Raw genomic sequence first — 19,089 nt, 5'->3', positions numbered from 1 at the left:
AACAAAATAGGGCCCACTTTAAGTTAATCTCGAATTTCGTCTAAAAAAAATTGTTGGGTAGTAAATAGTGAAGTTAAGCATTTCGAAGTATTGTTGACATGTTTATCTAACGTTATCAATCTTTCAAGTCATGAATTCAATGGTATGTAGACAAAAAAAGAGAAGTACTCCAAAAAACATTTTTTACTCAAATTCTCAGTCACTTGTACCCTCAGTCACATTCTGAGTGTTACAGTCGCACGTCTACTTTTTTCATTTTGACTTGATTTCGGTGTTACTCGCGATCATTATGCCTGGTTCTCGGCGTCATATGGATGTGGAAACAGCAACAAGAGCAGTGTTTATGCTTTAGGAGGGAGAATCTCAGAGATCAGTGGCAAGACGTCTTGGTGTGTCGCGACGAGCTATTCGAAACGCGTGGGAACGTTTTTTAGAGACAGGTAGTATCACGAGGAGACCTGGATCAGGACGAGCGCGAGCTACAACCGTCCAGGAAGACCGGTATATCAGATTGACTGCACGTCGAGAGCGCACGATTCCCGCCCGCGTCTTACAAAATCGACTGCGGCAATCGACTGGCACACGAATCGGTGATCAAACCATTCGAAATCGGCTCCATAAAGACGGACAACGTTCCAGATTTCGTGTTATTCGTCTAAAATTGACAAGAGCGCATCGTGCAGCACGTTTGAGGTTTGCTCGCGAGCATGTGAAGTGGACAATGGACATCTGGAGAAATATACTCTTTACGGACGAAAGTAAAGTGAAGTTTTTCTGCGATGATCGTCGAGTGCGCGTGTGGAGAAGAGAAGTAGAACGTTTTTCAGAACCTTGCATACGTGAAAGGGATCGTTTTGGAGGTCCAAATGTTATGGTGTGGGCTGGAATAAGCTTGTTCGGTAAAACTGAGCTGGTAATTCTGGAAGAAGGCTCCATAACTGCCTCCCGGTATGTCGATCGAATAATTTGGCTCCATGTCATCCCATTTTCACAAAGAGTGGGTGAAAACTTCGTCTTTATGCAAGACAATGCTCGCCCACATACAGCGCGAACAACACAGAGAGCTCTCTCTGAAGCCAATATTACGGTTTTACCATGGCCGGCCATGAGTCCCGATGTTAACCCTATTGAACATTTATGGGACCAATTGAAAAAAAGCCTCAAATCGAACTTCAGTAATGTGACTAATCGACAAGAGCTCATAAACGCCCTAAAATTGTGTTGGGAGCGAACACCCGAGGAAAACATCACCCACTCGATTGAAAGTGTCCCAGACAGATTCAGAGTGTGCATATGGAATAGAGGAGGACCTACTCGCTATTAAGCACCATCAAACTCATTGATTTAGTCAATAATAAAAATCAAAATCAAACTTTACTTAAATCAATAATTTCTGTCAACTTTTCTAAAAACAGTAAATATTGACTAAAGTCCATAAAATTAGCAAAACTTACTCTTGTTAATGTTCACACACTTTCGAAAACCTTAATTTATTCATTCCTAATCATGAAAACTGAAAAAAGAATCTGTAAAATTTATTTATAAAACATGGTGGGCCCTATTTTGTTTTGAGTAGTTTATGTATAAGTATATAACAGAATACGTGCATGGTCCGGTTGTGAGTTTCTACAATCTAGGAATACAAAATATTGAGTTTCCTATCTTTTCCTAATATATGTACATCTTCAATAGCGATAGGACGTGTTGTACCGTCGGTAATTCGGTACGTCGGTACTTCGTCGGTACCCATCCTATCGTCAAGACGGGTACCGGCGAAAGCGGGACTTTCGGCGCGCACTGCGGTACCATAGATTTCGTGTATCCGGTGTGGTGGAGCTCGATGGGGTTTAGTCGGTAGTCTGTTCTGCGGGGCAAGTGCCTCGCGCGCCTTTTCAAGGTGTAGTCTTCTGTGAGAAATTGGGGGAGGTGGAGGACCTCGGCTCTTCTCTTCTCGCCCTCGTCCTCTCTGGAGGCACTGGAGTCTGACATAACCCGGTCCGTTACCCCCCTCGACCGGGTATCCGCAAATGGATTCCCCAGCGTTTGATTTCGTTTCCAGCACTTTAAGCTTTTATGGCCAAAACTGACTGTAAAAGTCGGAGAAGATGCTATTAAAAATCATTACAAAAAAAAATCGTGGTTGCAGAACAGCGAATACCGTAAATAAAATACTTTAAGTACTCAATTTGAATTCACGAATTTTACGATTTGCATTTAAAAGATCCCAGTTCAGTTCCGTAGCCTGACGAACATTTCACATACTAGAAACTGATAATTGAGTAGCCCGAGCGGTGACGGAGAGGCTTCTTGAAGGTGTCGAAGACCTTGAAGAATAGACTGGCCATGATTTTCTACTGTTATATTCACTAAAATATATATTGATTGGTTCTCTCATGCATTAAACCACTCGGGTGGTACGTTCCATTTATGTTACAGCACACGTAGCCCACTTATGGATATTTATTCGAAAAGAGTTCGCAGGTTGGAAATTGACCATGTAAAACAGTTTTTCTGAGGTATAAAATATAATGGAATATGATCTGGATAAGAATTTTTCCCGTTTTAAAAATAAATCATTCACGGCATCAACAGGATAATCGGGGGCTATTTTCAATCGCTTTCTCGCATACAAGCTGAAGCTATCGTAAAATATTTTTTTAATTGTACAGATGGGTGAACAAGCTCAAAGCTTTCTAATTTGCCAAAAAGCATGGACGTGACATAATAAATGCTTGCGGCATCTCACCTTGAAACACGAGCTTGAAATCTCAATTGTATTGCATAGCCATTGTCCCAAGTATCTAGCCGGAAAGCAGACTACTTTGCGGCAGAATTAAGCAAGATGCTTATAATACACCCTACTACCTTCGTTAGTGAGAAAGCTATTTGCGACAACGGGCGTAGTAACAGTGATTTTTGACTAATTAACTTTCCAAAAAACGTTATCAAAAACTATTTTTCAGAATGTTTTATGTGCACCATGCAATGCCATATAATTACGAATCAGCGAAACTAATGTGCCCATCTACATTCATTACACGTCTCTTTAGCGGATTTATGTAATACGAACATAAAATGATCTTATTTGTATATTGTTATCGTTTTGAAACAGCTATTTCGCGACGACTTGTATAAACAGCATCAGAATCAGTTTCGTCTTAATTTTTTTTTCTTTTTTATTGCTTAGGTGGTTGGACGAGCTCACCACACAGCCCACCTGGTGTTAAATTGTTACTGGAGCCCATAGACCTCTACAACGTAAATGCGCCACCCACCTTGCGATATAAGTTCTAAGGTCTCGGTATAGTTACAACGGCTACCCCACCCTTCAAACCGAAACGCATTACTGCTTCACGGCCAAAATAGGCAGGGCGGTGGTACCCGCGAGGACTCACAAGAGGTCCTACCGCCAGTCTTTGTAAAATTCAGACTACACAAACATAGTTTCTGAATTATCAGCAGGCCACTGTACTTGCGAGCTCCGTACAGGGCATGATTATGCGGCAGTTATTTCGGTTTCACGTTATGCTTACGTACGTGGCGATCGATATTCGAGACTGCGTCTTTTGTCAAATTTCGGATTCGTCCACAGCCTTTATTGATTGTTCGAATGTAGGCCACTACGTTATTCGATCGTAAATTATTTATATACTGGTACTAAACAATAATAAGCAGGATACGGCTCGTTCCTTCGAGATAAATCGCAGTAATGGGGCGTCATTCTCGTTTTTTGAAGAGGAAATTTTACTGAACAGTCGATTATTTTGTTAATCTATTGAGTTATTTGATTGCTTATAATGTATTTAAATGAATTCACCACATACCATCGTTTTAATTTACTTGTCTATGATCTAATTTCATATAAAACATATTCAGTAGGGAAATTATGAGCTATGTAACGAAGAAATCATTTAGCGAATATTTTTTCAAAAATGTATTGCTTATCTATGATGAATGAGAAACTGTTGTGGAATTTTTAAAAATATTGAAATTTACGTAAACTGAATACTTATTTGATCATGCGCATTGTATGTTTTATATACAAATATAATTCGTCCGTATGAGTCAACGCACAAAACTATTGCAATCAAAAAAGTTAAATGGCTACCGTTAAATCCCTCTTCGTGTCTATTTGTCTGGTTGATTTTAATGTCTTCCGTCTGCCATCGTTAATCTAGTTAAACATAAATTGAATGTGCTTTCATTATCATTTCGTTGCACATTTTCAATTGTCACTTTCATAAGTAGTATTATTTTACTATAAAAAGCTTGGTCTTTACGAGGGCCATATTTGGTACTAGTTTATTTGTCTTTTTAATCTGAAAATACAAACATAACTTCCTTCTCGATTCGTCAATGTCATATGTATTTAAATTTTTCTCCCCAACTATATTGAAATTTTACAAGAGACCACTAAAGGAATTTATTGTCTAGTCGAGAATACAATTACAGGCAACCACGAGATGTGAATAACAAGGCCATTCAAAAAGGAAATTAACCGAAACTTATTTTTAAATTAATAATTATTTACTGAAAAATAGAATAAAGAAATCGGTGCTAGAATAAAGAAACAAAAAAAGAAATTTGATCATCGCCTATCAAATATATCGAGTTTACAATCTACATATTATTATAACTACAACTTCACAAAACCTCTAATTGGACGATAGTGTAATGATTAAAGTGGAATTAAGTATGGTAAAGAATGATGAGCCTTTCTTTGATAGGACGACAAATGAGTTTAGTTTCTGTAAGAGCTTCACATAAAAGAAATGAAAATGTCAATCCACGTACTATCTAAATTTACGGTCCTATCGATTAGAAACCCTCGCGTTGGTGCTAGAGAACGGGAGGGAAGTGTATTACTTTTCAATTCGGTACTATATCAATCGAATTGATACTGTTGCGTGTGTGAATGATAGAATCGTATTAACGACTAGCTTTTGCCCGCGACTTTGTCCACGTGGAATAGTTCCCAAATAATGCATTATTTTAGAACAAATTTGGTTAGCATAAAAAACGTTATAGAGAGCCAACCTTAATATATGGACATATGCTGTCGCCGAATTTTTTTTAGATCTTTTAAAGGGGAACAATTTTGTCATATATTATTTTAGCGAAACTTTAACCGTTTCTGCAGCGCACGCAGCGGAAGCTCTCAAAAGGGAAAAAAACCCGATTTTGAAACATTCTTTATTGAGGCTCCGCTTATATTGGTCTTAGCGTGATGTTATATAGCCTTCCTCGATAAATGGGTTATCTAACACTGAAATATTGTTTTAAATCGGACCAGCAGTTCCTGAGATTAGCGCGTTCAAACAAACAAACTCTTCAGCTTTATAATTTAAATAAAGTATTTCGATTGTTTACTATATAATCTATATATTAATACGTGAAGCAAAAAACTTTGTATCCCATTTTACGAAAATTGCGCGGACGGAGGAGTATGAAATTTTCCACACTTATAGAGAATATAGAGAAGGAGTGCACAATACTAATATTTTTTTTAAATATAGCATAAAAGATACATTAAATCAATAAAGAAAACATTACACACACTACATACCATGTATTTGACGCACACACGCATGCATATTATTTATTGTTAAACTTTTGTTTTTGACGTCTGTTGTCAAATTGAGATTAAATATTGTTTGTCTTTGTTAATATTTTTATAGTGCCGATGAGTTTAGTCTTGGCGAAATTTGTGATTATAGAAGTATAAAATACAATCATAATAGTGTACAAACTTACAATTCCAATTAACTATAGTCGAATTTCGATTACTCCGGGACTTCTAGTAGAAATAATTTCAATAACGATTTTCACTCGATAGTGAAATAGAGACGTATTCAAAATACACAACGAACATGATACAAATTAAATTTACCAAACAAATACGTATGTAAACTTCTACAATACCATTAAGCTAGGTTTTTAAGTTTAACATTTCAAATTGATCTGGTTTGTCTTAGTCGGTTAGTAATACGAAATGGGTATTCTGTATGCGAACATTTAGACTCATATCACACGACTCATAAATAGGTACCACCACCCCGCCTATTTCTGCCGTGAAGCAGTAATGCGTTTCGGTTTGAAGGGTGGGGTAGCCGTTGTAACTATACTGAGACCTTAGAACTTATATCTCAAGGTAGGTGGCGCATTTACGTCGTAGATGTCTATGGGCTCCAGTAACCACTTAACACCAGGTGGGCTGTGAGCTCGTCCACCCATCTAAGCAATAAAAAAAATAAAAAAATCATTCATTTGTTATTTTTAATTAATTAGTCATAAAAAAACATAGACGAATCGAAGGGCTAAAAAAGCCTTCTCCATAGAAGCGTATCTTTGCCGTCAGAGAAACACAAAATAAATCCGAATGACTGCATTAGCGATGTTCAACCTACTTTATGACATAATGTCCTTGAACCGCCGAAGCTGAAATATCCGCATTTGCTTATTCCCGGCAAACAGCCAACTACTGCATAAACAGAATGAGCATGCGAATTAAGTTAATGCCTTGTTTGATAATGCCGTAACTGGGAACTATGCTACGAATTTAATTTCAATTACTGGTTCAGATTTGCGAATTGGAATAAACCAAGGCAAGCCAAGCCAAACCACATTATATAGATATCCTGACCGGAATATTGTTTTTATTACGGGTGAATCAGCTTGCGACAACTGCATCATCTGAGTGGCTCATCTGGTCTTAAGTGGTTACTAGAAGCCACATGAGAACATGAATGCCGCTACGCATCTTGAGACGCGTTGATGGTGTTGGAAACCCAACAAATTGGTATAAAACCTTTTTTATTGTTGTGGTTGTGGTTTCTGACATTACATTTGAATTTTGAATTTTGGAATGTCTTAGTTTTGTCATTCTCTTTTTTCCGTGCTTATTGTACGCGATTTATAAATTTTTAAAAATATACAAATTTTATACGTGCTATCCTCGCGAGTTTATTTATCAAGTTCCTTGCCCATCCTAATCATACAGTTCACTACATATGGTTATCTTGTAAAATTTCCAATATTTCGTTTAGCACGCTGACTGCGGGATGCTGCCAAGATATACATATTTATTATGCAAAGCCATGTTGCATTATAAATATGTATATATATATTTCTTCTGTGCATGTGTTTGTCATTAAACTCTTCCTAAGCGGCTGGACCGATTTGAATGATTTTTTTTGTACGCGTTTAGGTGGCACCCTGGATGGTTTAGATTCACAAACAAGCCCGGCCGATGGCGCTGCAGTCGGTATCGAGGTTACTTATCTTTCCCAGAAATAATAATTTATATGGCAAAACAACATTTTCCGGGCCAGCTAGTAATTTTTTTTTTTGCTTAGATCGATGGACGAGCTCACAGCCCACCTTGAGATATGATTTCTAAGGTCTCAGTATAGTTACAACGGCTACCCCACCCTTCGAACCGAAACGCATTACTGCTTCACGGCGGAAATAGGCGGGGTGGTGGTACCTACCCGTGCGGACTCCCAAGAGGTCCTACCACCAGTGAAAAATCTATACTATATTATTTATAATTATATTATTATTATTATTTATACTAATATTATAAAGCTGAAGAGTTTATTTGTTTAAACGCGCTAATCTTAGGAACTACTGGTCCGATTTGAAAAATTCTTTCAGTGTTAGATAGCCCATTTATTGAGGAAGGCTTGTAGGCTGTAACATCACGCTAAGATAAATACAAGCGGAGCAGTAATAAAGAATGTTTCAAAATCGGGGTTTTTTCCTTGAGAGCTTCGCTGCGTGCGCTGCAGAAACGATTGAAGCTTCGTTTAAATAATGTATGACAGAATTGTTCCCCTTTAAAAGATCTAAAAAAAGTCCGCGACTGCACATGTCTGTGTGTTAAGGTTGGTTCACTATAACGTTTTTTATGTTAACCAAATGTGTTCTAAAATAAAGCATTATTTGTGAACTATTCCACGCGGACGAAGTCGCGGTCAAGAGCTAGTATATATATATAAATATATATTGTATATTTCTTCTGTGCGTGTATTTGTCACTGAACTCCTAAACGGCTGGACCGATTTGAATGATTTTTTTTCTACGGGTTTGTGTGGCACCCTGGATGGTTTAGATTCACTAATCAACCGAGCAGAGGGCGCTGCAGTCGGCACCTAGGTTATTTATTATATCTTTCCTAGAAATAATTTAAATGGCAAAATAACGTTTACCAGGCCAGCTACTAATGTTATAAAGTAGTTATTTAACGTGTGTTGTATATTGTTTCAGCCACCGAGCTAGACTTGCTGGGTGCATTATCGCTGCACAATACGTCACATGCTGGCGTCACCCTCGCTCCGGGCACGCTGCCACAGCGCTCCGCTTACGTGCTACAAGGTAAGACAAAACACCTATACTCTATATCATATTCTATAGATGATATAGAGTATGATATAGACTCTATATTATATATCTCTACATTATAGTGTTTTATACTATCTATATATTAATACGTGAAGCAAAAACTTTGTACCCTTTTTTATGAAAATTGCGCGGACGGAGGAGTATGAAATTTCTCACACTTATAGAGAATATAGAGAAGGAATGAACAGTGCTAATATTTTTTTTAAACAATGCATAAAAGATACATTAAATCAATAAAGAAAACATTACACACACTGCAATGTATTAGATACACACATATGTATATATGTATACTCTTTATTAATTGTCAAACTTTAGTTAATGCTTAAAAATGCTCTGTGGTCAAATTAAAAATAGATTAATGTTCTTTATCTTTAATATTATTTGTCTATAATGTAGTCTTGGCGAATTTTTGATTATAGAAGTATAATAGTCTTTGACAATATAACCATAATAATGTTCAAACTTATAATTTCAATTAATTAGTCGAATTTCGACTACTGCGGGACCACTAGTAATCGTAGTTATATAATCTTTTTTATTTTTGTTGTTAATGCACTGTCGATTGCACCTATAATTAAGGGTGACATATGCCATGAACTTTTGTCAATTTGTCAATGTTTTGTATTGATGATCACTTTGTTGGTGCAACTTAATAAATAAATATACGACTGCTTAGAAGACAACACAGGCTGTTAATCAATTTTATTTTAAATACTTAATTTTTACTCGTGGTAGGACCTCTTGTGAGTCCTCACGGGTAGGTACCACCACCCCGCCTATTTCTACCGTGAAGCAGAAATGCGTTTCGATTTGAAGGGTAGGGCAGCCGTTGTAACTATACTGAGACCTCAAGACCTCAACTTATATCTCAAGGTGGGTAGCGCATTTACGTTGTAGATGTCTATAGGCTCCAGTGACCACTTAACACCAGGTGGGCTGTGAGTTCGTCTACCCATCTAAGCAATAAAAAAAAACACACACACACACACACACACACACACACAAAAAGATCTAAAACTGACCTAAAACTGAACGAAACGCTTTATGGAGACGACGTGTTAATAATATAATATATAATATAATGCACATATTTTTGACGCACATGTTGACATTGGTGATGAGAATTTGACAGCAGTGTTTTCTTTGCTGATAACCTACCGACTTCACCTGATTTTATTTATATTTTAAATACGATGATAAAGTTCAGGGCGAGAATAATAAATCAATAATCACTTGAACTATTCCATAATACAAAGTATCGTATGCGCCATCAAATAAAATGATGCCTTTTTGTACCATTCTTTCCGGGGTAAGGCCGCGGATAGTGCATTCACGTTAATGGATTATAAACACATCCGTCTGTAGAATAGTTAGTATGTTTGAGGTGCAGTTGTTCCACCCGACATAGCCATTAAGAAGCCGCACCTTGCCATTTATATCTTCCTCAAGCTAATAAGTTGACTCAAGTATCACTATCGCATTTCTTGCTTAAGAATAATCCGCGCTCTGTATAAAATCACTTTTAATTATTTATCTCATAATCCTCTCGCAGGTCTGCTGGAAGAGATTTCTCAAAGAAATAAGCAGTGCCTTTGTACATACGAGGGCTGCACCAAAAGTACCGGGAATGGAATATTTCCATTGCTCCTGTCATATTAAAATTTTTTTAATTGAAAACTCCTTGGTTTTAAAATCGAATACCATTTATTTATTTAAAAAAAGATTCTCGGTCTTGTCACGAGGTTTTGTCAAACTTGTTTAGTCGTTGAGAAAATGGAATTGACTCGAGAAAATTCAAGAGCGATGATTTATTATGACTTTCGAAGTGGTTTAACACAAAAACAGTGTGTTGACCGGATGATTTCTGCATTTGGTGATGAAACCCCATCCAAAACCACAATTTATCGTTGGTTTGCTGAATTTCAACGTGGACGTGTCAAGCTCAGTGATGATCCCCGTCAAGGTCGTCCAAAAACTGCAGTCACCCAAGAAAACTTTGATGCTGTGCGTAAGCTGATTGAGGAAGATCGACATGTGACATACCGTGAAATTCAGGCAACTTTAGACATTGGCATGAGTCAAATACAAATAATCTTGCATGAACAATTAGGTGTAAAAAAGTTGTTTTCCCGATGGATACCGCATTCGCTCTGTGAAGAGCAAAAAGCGGCTCGCGTTACTTGGTGCGTCAGAACTCTCGAAAGATTCCATGCAGGATCCTCAAATGCTGTATACAACATTGTATCAGGTGACGAATCCTGGATATACGCGTACGAACCCGAAACAAAAACCAGTCACGAGTTTGGGTGTTCGAAAATGAGTTAAAGCCAACAAAAATTGTTCGTTCACGGAGTGTTGCAAAAAAAAATGGTGGCCACGTTTGTCTCCAAAACCGGCCATGTTACGACTATTCCTCTTGAGGGACAAAGAACGGTTAATGCAGAATGGTATGCTAGCATTTGTTTGCCACAGGTCGTTTCTGAACTCCGTAAAGAGAACTGCAACCGCCGCATCATCCTCCATCACGACAATGCGAGTTGTCACACCGCGCACAGAACAAAAGAGTTTTTAGAGCAAGAAAACATAGAATTATTAGACCATCCGCCGTACAGCCCCGACCTAAGCCCTAATGATTTCTATACTTTCCCTAAAATAGAGAATAAATTGCGTGGACAGAGATTTTCATCACCTGAAGAAGCTGTGGACGCCTACAAAACGGCCATTTTGGAGACCCCAACTTCCGAATGGAATGGTTGCTTCAATGATTGGTTCCATCGTATGGAAAAATGTGTCAAATTTCGCGGAGAATACTTCGAAAAGCAATAAATACATTTTTAAATAGTAATGTTGTGTCACTTCGTTAATTCCCGAAATTTTCAGTGCCGCCTAGGTAATTTTCCTATTACTCTGTACTATGTCTTCTTTTTTGTGTGTACATAAATAAAAATATAAAAATAAATAAAATCATCTATTTGGATGGAAATCAATCAAAATTCAAAGTCATTACCAAGACAAGCTTTGGCTGTTTGAAAAAATACTTTCCCCTGTTGCCTTATAAGGCAAATGAAATGAAATATCTGAAATTCCTAAAAACATTATCAAAACATAGCTTTACTAGTTTTTCCGATACTACTCTTTTAATATTACTCGATTGAAATGTAAGAATTATTGATCGCTTTAGTTCCTTTGTAATATCTTTAAAATATGTTAAAAAGTTCACAGGCGAATGTTTAGGACCTATAAAGGGCTGTTATAAAAGGGAAGCTCAGAAGGCTATTTCAATGAATTTCGAATCAAATTCAAAAGATTGTTCGTACTTCCGACGGCGCCAAGGGTTAGCTTATTGTGTTCCCCCTATTTCTTGACGATTGCGTTTTTTTTTTTTTTGTTAAAAATAATGAAGTCGATGCATTTTCTTGATTGTTTTTTCCAGCGAGGGAGTATTTTAAATGGTTTAACATGTACTGTTTTTATAGAATAAAAATGGAGATTCAGTTTACTATCAATTAAAAGACTTGAAAAAAATACTAATAGGATTTTATTACGTAATGCAAAACGGTATTCTGTCCACATAATAACAAGAATTAGCAATAAAGCTTCGGATTCCCGAACGCGATTTCCCTCAGTAATCCGAAACAATTAGCCTTAATCCGCACGTTCGCTCAATGGCCCCGTTGGAATCGCAACCACGATGTAAATTGATTGTAATCCCTTAGTGTCGCACGTCCCATTACCAGACGGAGAGTAATCCGACCGACAAATACAAGCAGTCCCTCTCCGTGGCCAGTAAATAACGTGCCATGAATTGTCACGAGTCCTGTCATAACCGAATAGGAATGTTTGTTTCCCACAAATTGGTCTTAGGGCTGTGTTTTATCTAGGAAACTTGTTTGTTAGTTATTGCTGGCAGTTCGACATCCCCCCCAAGTATCGGTCCTAATCGGAATTCGATTGCGTAGGCATTGGATTGCCCGAGAACTATAACTGCTTGATAAACTGTTTGAATATTTTCATGTCCACTGAACTGTTTGATTCTTCGAAAAAGCGGTGCGGCACGATAACCCTGTTACCGTGGCTGCTTTATTAAATACATATTATTACATTCCCACCATAAACATTTCTTATTGATTCCTCTCCATTTACTATCGTCACTGTCACTGATTAATTTGATAAAGAGTCCAACGTACAACCTAGCCCATAGATAGCCCATAGGTTCATTCCAATCCAGTGTAGGTAGATTCAGTAAAGCATTGCTCTTGCTAAGCGCTAGATTTGCTCCTTAGGCTATCATCGATTAGGTATGGCAATAAAGTTATTTTCAAGAAAACAATTTCGATTTAAATTAGACATATTTCTTTTATAGTACGTATTTTTTGTATTTATTATAGACGTGTCATAAATTAAACGAAAAATATACAGTATATTAAGGACAGCAGCAAACAAAATACGAATACAAATGTAATATAAATTCCTAATAAAAAAAATACCAAAGTATATTCACATCCCTAGCATTCGTATGCTTGGTTCAATTTTACTTTCGCGTAACGCAATCCCGGCCATTAGCCGAGTCGCGTTCGCCGTCGTAATTGTTCAAGGGTGTTCACCCTGATTTGTGGGGATGCCATTCGTTGCCATATTGTTCTGTGCCGCTTTCAAGTGTCAAACATCAAACGCAAGGTCCGAGGGATCGTTTGAATAGAACTCTCGTCCCCGGAGATATCCGAGCCCATTTATACATTTTGCGTCCGACATACTTTTGTACTTCTCTTCTGTTCTCCTGTTAATCGTTTGCAAGTAAACAATCTCGCCTGCAACTTCAACAGATTAAAGAATGATTTTAGATCAAGAAGATTTTTTTAACTAGTCGCTACATAAAATTTACGATCACTCAGACATTGAATAAATTACAGTTTTTAGTACGTAAATGAACTAGAGAATCCTTACATGTGCTACGTGTGATAATTAACTTGTGAATTCAATTCTTCGTCTTCTACATTAAGAATCCAAATGTAATCTGTAATTCTCAATTATAATTTAAAAGGCTTTTTTTATTTTCACGAGCTCACAGCCCACCTGGTGTTAAGTGATTACTGGAGGCAATGGACAGCTACAACGTAAATGCGCCACCGACCTTGAGATATAAGTTCTAAAATCTCAGTAAAGTTAAAACGGCTGCCCCACCCTTCAAACCCAAACGCATTATTGCTTCATGGCAGAAATAGGCAGGGCGGTGGTACCTACCCGTGCAGACTCACAAAAGGTCCTACCACCACCAGTAAAGACCAGAAATTTTTTTGACCGATATTGGTTTTACATACCTGTTAAAAAATACGCAATCCATTAATACGAATGAGGTGAAATAATATAATGATATTTTTTCAAGTTTAAATAATGAATGTCAAGGGTATTGTTTCAGTGGCATGTTGGTGTCTGTCGGCATCATATGCCACACGCTCGCATCAAACATATCTACCTACCCACGAACTTATTTAGATATGATAACTTCCACTTTCAGAGTATTTCATTTTGACTATCTACTGACCTAACTATTTATGCGCTTTTAATACTATAATTATATTGTTTCGAACATAAAATATTTGAATTTATTTTCGTGATTTTTTTAGATATCCAGACAAGTTCGCGTCTCTTCTGACGTTAAGCGGTAACTGGATTCCATCGATAAAATACGTTTTACAATTATTAGCGTCTGTAAAATAGTGTGTTATGTCATGCTAGGGCTGTACAAAATGTTTATTCGCACCATTGGAGTTCACTGGTTCGTGATCAAATTAGTTCGGTGAGTCGGCTTGTGACGTCACTTAATCAACCGGTCATGACTTTGTGAACTTTAACATGGTTTTTTAGCTACTTGGTGGTGGCTTTCCCTTCTTGCGTCACTCGTTTCAAAGTTAAAATAACTTAGAGTTTTAATTCCCTGGAGGTATCGATCTTTTGGTTTAAGCAATTAAGAGTCTGAGTAGTTGCATTAACATTCACTTTTTTACTGGTGGTAGGACGTCTTGTGAGTCCACACCACCACCCCAGTGAAGCAGTAAGCTTTTCGGTTTGAAGGGTGAGGCAGCAGTTGTACTGTAAAAACTGAGACCAAAGAACTCATATCTCGAGGTGGGTGGCGGCATTTACGTTGTTGATGTCTCTGGGCTCCGGTTACCACTTAAAACCAGGTGCGCCGTGAGCTCGTCCACCCCTATAATATATCAAAAAAATAAATATTCACCCACATTAACATTAACAAAACTCACACACACACAAGCCGGACAATAAACAATTTCAAAAAAACAATAAATAATTTAAAACTGCTTTTACGTTCCAAATTCGCGTTTTTTATAATCATTATATCTTTTCTGACGTTTACAGTTACAGTTTACAGTTTTCGTGGTCGCAGACGACTGAGAAAGAATACCTCAATAGTAGTTTAGTTCTAGTTATGCTTATAGTTATAGAAAACCGAAGAAAATAGAATGGAATGAAATAAACGTTCGGGAAATTTGTATTTCGAAATTTATTTTGCACTCGAATGTGTAATGTAATCAAAATAAACTAGCGCGTGGGTCTTTCGTAGAGCCCTCAGGGAACGCGGGCCGCATCTGGCAGATATCTTCTTGTTGCGATTTTCGTTTATTTCATCTACGAGTGAACGATCCACGTCTGGTATTCAATTCTTATCAGAGCCTATAGACATGAAAACGTCATCCACTATTAGAGATAAGGTAGAAACATCAAGTATACAACCAATGCCTTAATTACACCGAACGTCGCAGCCTTTAAGCCACGACGACGATAAAACTTTCAATTTCGAGAACATATGCACACCCTTTATATTTTTTGCATTCATTATATACAGCACCCTGTAGATTCTTTAGACGTTTGCGTGGATCATAAATTCAAAATGGCATTATTAAAATTTCGCGAACAGAACGAGGAAATATTCGGCACGTGCGGCCGAGTGATAAACGAATGTCTATAAAATATATCCAGTGCGGGGTCCTACAATCCAATGTTTGTACAAAGCCCGGCAAATATTTGCGCACGCCGGCGGATACGCGGTCGGACTTAATTAAACGGAAGAATATGGGAAACAATTTTGTGCTCGGATTTTATACCAGTTATTGGTATTGCTGTTGTGAAAATAATATAAATATACTAGCCGACCCGGCAGACTTCGTTGTGCCTCAATCGATTAATAAAAGACCTAAACTTTTGTATAAACTTAAAAAAATTAAAAGAATCCGTCCGACGGGGGACACATCGAAGGAAAAACAAAATTGTTTGTTTTTCTATAATTTTCATATTTTTTCATCTTTTAAACCTTCTCTGGACTTCCACGAATAATTCAAGACCAAAATTAGCCAAATCGGTCCGGCCGTTCTTTAGTGAGACTAACAAACAGCAATTAATTTATATATATATTTATATAGAAGATAGAAGATAGATAGATAGAAGGTAGAAGATAGATAATCAGAACTACTACTAAATATTGTACTAGCTTATTGATAATATTGAAATTTTGATGAATAACACCTTCGTTCGTTCTGTGAACCACGAAAACTGAAAAGTATTCGAATTAAAAACGCGAGATTCAACCGCAAAAGTAGTTTTAATTTTATCTAACACTCGCGGTGATAGAATAAAATACAATACAAAATACAAACATTCTTACAAACATTCTTTATTTTCATAATAAAATTTTTGTATTTTGTAATTTTTGAATAAAATACTAATACATATAAACACATATACAAATCCAATACAGCTTTTATGGAGCATACATGAAAATTATGCAAACTTGTAAACCCTTGAACGTGAAATGCTTGGACAATATCGGTGCATTGAACTTTCATGTATGTTTTTTAAAAATTCGTCTTTTATTAAAAACGCTGTTCAAGTGAATTCGTTTATTCGGCAATTTTTTTCCCCAACCCCTGACTAAATTGTTTTAGGGTGCGTTATCTATTTATGACAGACCCTTCATCTTACCAAGACGCGCGACAGTACTCACAATGAAAGTCACAGGTTCGGTAATTGTGGATACCAAATTTGTGATAATCATTTAAGTATATGTATCGAACGAGAAAAGTCTTTTTTTTTTTAATTGCTTAGATGGGTGGACGAGCCCACAGCCCACCTAGTGTTAAGTGGTTACTGGAGCCCATAGACATCCACAACGTAAATGCGCCACACACCTTGAGATATAAGTTCTAAGGTCTCAAGTATAGTTACAACGGCTGCCCCACCCTTCAAACCGGAACGCATTACGGCAGAAATAGGCAGGGTGGTGGTACCTACCCGCGCGGACTCACAAGAGGTCCTACCACCAGTAATTACGCAAATTATAATTTTGCGGGTTTCATTTTTATTACACGATTTTATTACTTCGACGTGGAAGTCAATCTTGAACATTCGTTGAGTACGTATTTCATTAGAAAAATTAGTACCCGCGTGAGATTCGAACACCGGTGCATCGCTCAACACGAATGCTTCGGACATCTTCATTTACAGTTGGTCACCTGCTAATAAAGATTGTTCGTTTTTGATCCAGAGGTGGATGAACTAACTCACGACCCACCTGGTTTTAAGTGGTAACCGGAGCCCATGTAGATGTACAAGTATTACACACTAAAATTTGAGTACACAGCTTAAAATTTTATTCAGCATTCTATAAAGCGCTCAATAGCAAACGTAATGGAAAGTCATTTTCATCATTTTCACTCAAGTGGTAACTTACTTAACAATTGAAGTGGTAACCGGAGTCCATGTGGATGTACAAGCATTATCATACAGTACATTACACACTAAAATTTGAGTACACAGTCTAAAATTTCATTCATCATTCTCTAAAGTGCTCAATAGCAAAGGCAATGGAAACTCACATTTTCCTAGCTCTACATAGTATTGAATTTTCAAATAAATCTAAGAACGAAAACAACTCTATCTAATTTACGTTTATGTAATTCGTTTTCCCGAGAAGTTTCCCACTCGCTTGTTTTCCTTTAATCTCGTATAATGTGAGGGTATTAGTTGGAACGTAGGTGTGTCTAGTGTGGGTTTGAAAGTCATTGAACCCACCCGAGCAGTTCCACTGTCGATGTTACGTCAAACTTTTACTTGTATTAATTAATACGCGAGTAGTTTTGTTTATTTATCGTTATTTTTGTATTTTACGCAGACAGCATTATTATGTTGTAACATTACAATGTAATACATTGATGCAATTTTTATTCGGTAAAAGTTTTGACATCTATATAGGTACATATATTAATACGTGAAGCAAAAACTTTGCAACCCTTTTTACGAAAATTGCGCGGACGGAGGAGTATGAAATTTCCCATACTTATAGAGAATATAGAGAAGGAGTGCAGAATGCTAATATTTTTTTATAATTATGCATAAAAAAATACATTAAATTATTAAAACATTACACACACTACCAAACACACACGGATATATTATATACTCTTTTGTTTATTGTATAAAGTCAAATTGAGAATAGGTTAATATTGTTTGTCTTCAATATAATTTATCTATAGTGTAGCCTTGGCGAAATCTGTGATTTAAGAAGTATAGTCAGCCGACTTAACCTAATAGGTATGGCTTTAATAAAGAATAAAATAAAAAAAGAAGTATAGTCTTTGATTAGATAGAATATATAATAGAATTATAATAATGTTCAAACTTATAATTTCAATTAATTATCGTTGAATTTCGACTACCGGGCGACCACTAGTATATTTGATTGTCAGTATTTGATGTATATGAAGGGTAATTTTTAAGTTGTTTGATGGAGCAACACAGTTCGAGTTATGTAGGTGCGTTGACCTTTCTTGGAAAACTTTTTGCTACAAATTACATTTGGTAAAATTTCGATCTCGTTGATTGCTCCATACAAGACTTAGTATAGCTTGTTGTCATTCACGGTTTTATCAAAATTTCTTTGTTTTTTATTGATAAACGCGATGTTGCTAATCTTAGTTGGTGACGGAGCATCAGTTTGTTGCATTGCCGATATTAATGAGCGCGGTGACCACTCTACATCTGGCAGACCGAAAGCTTGCTTTCGAAAACACAAAAAAAAGGAGTACTTAGAATATACCGCGCTTATCAATAAGACAAATGAGCCATGAGCCTATGTTGGGGATTAACGCCGAAATATAACGCGTAGGTAATTACTCTGGAATAATTAAATTGAAATATTTTTGTTGGGTCACATCCCTCGCGGTACTCCCTTCAGGCTTCGCCCTTCACCGCGGGGCATCATTGACGACAGATAATAATTCGTCATCGCGTTCACCCTCGCCGATTTAAATCTCTGTATATTGCTCACTTTATTACTCGGTCGTTTGGACAATAGAATCGTATTGGCGATCCGTCAAGTAATTACCCGATGTTGTTTATGTATTTATTTATCGAGCCATATTTCATTATTTTATATTCGAATAAGTGAAATCGAATCGATTTATACAATAAAAACGGTCGTTAACGGTTTAACTCTTAAGCCTAAGATATGATGTATGATATGAGCTGTAAAAATAAGAGAAAATCTTTAATTTTAATAGTTACGATGGGTCAATGAGCTCACGACCCTCTTGGGATTAAGTGATTACGGGACCCCATAGACATTGTAACGTGGATGCTGCTACCTGCTTTGGGACTTGAGGTCAGTGT

General features: G+C 37.0%; 1 protein-coding gene across 3 annotated transcripts in view; it reads left to right on the top strand.

The window, feature by feature from the left end:
- Nucleotides 1-19,089, top strand: part of LOC101740146 (protein kinase C-binding protein NELL1) — a 69,836-nt gene that overhangs the window by 30,002 nt on the left and 20,745 nt on the right. For all 3 annotated transcript variants that reach the window (XM_038014943.2, XM_038014942.2, XM_038014941.2), the window contains exon 2: nt 8,269-8,376. In XM_038014943.2, the coding sequence (XP_037870871.1) occupies nt 8,269-8,376 (108 nt within the window). The remainder of the gene's footprint in view (nt 1-8,268; nt 8,377-19,089) is intronic.

Source organism: Bombyx mori, chromosome 13 (assembly GCF_030269925.1).
Source record: "Bombyx mori chromosome 13, ASM3026992v2".
NCBI lineage: Eukaryota > Metazoa > Arthropoda > Insecta > Lepidoptera > Bombycidae > Bombyx > Bombyx mori.
Note: the sequence above shows the minus strand (reverse complement) of the source record. Positions and strands in the feature narration are given on the sequence as shown.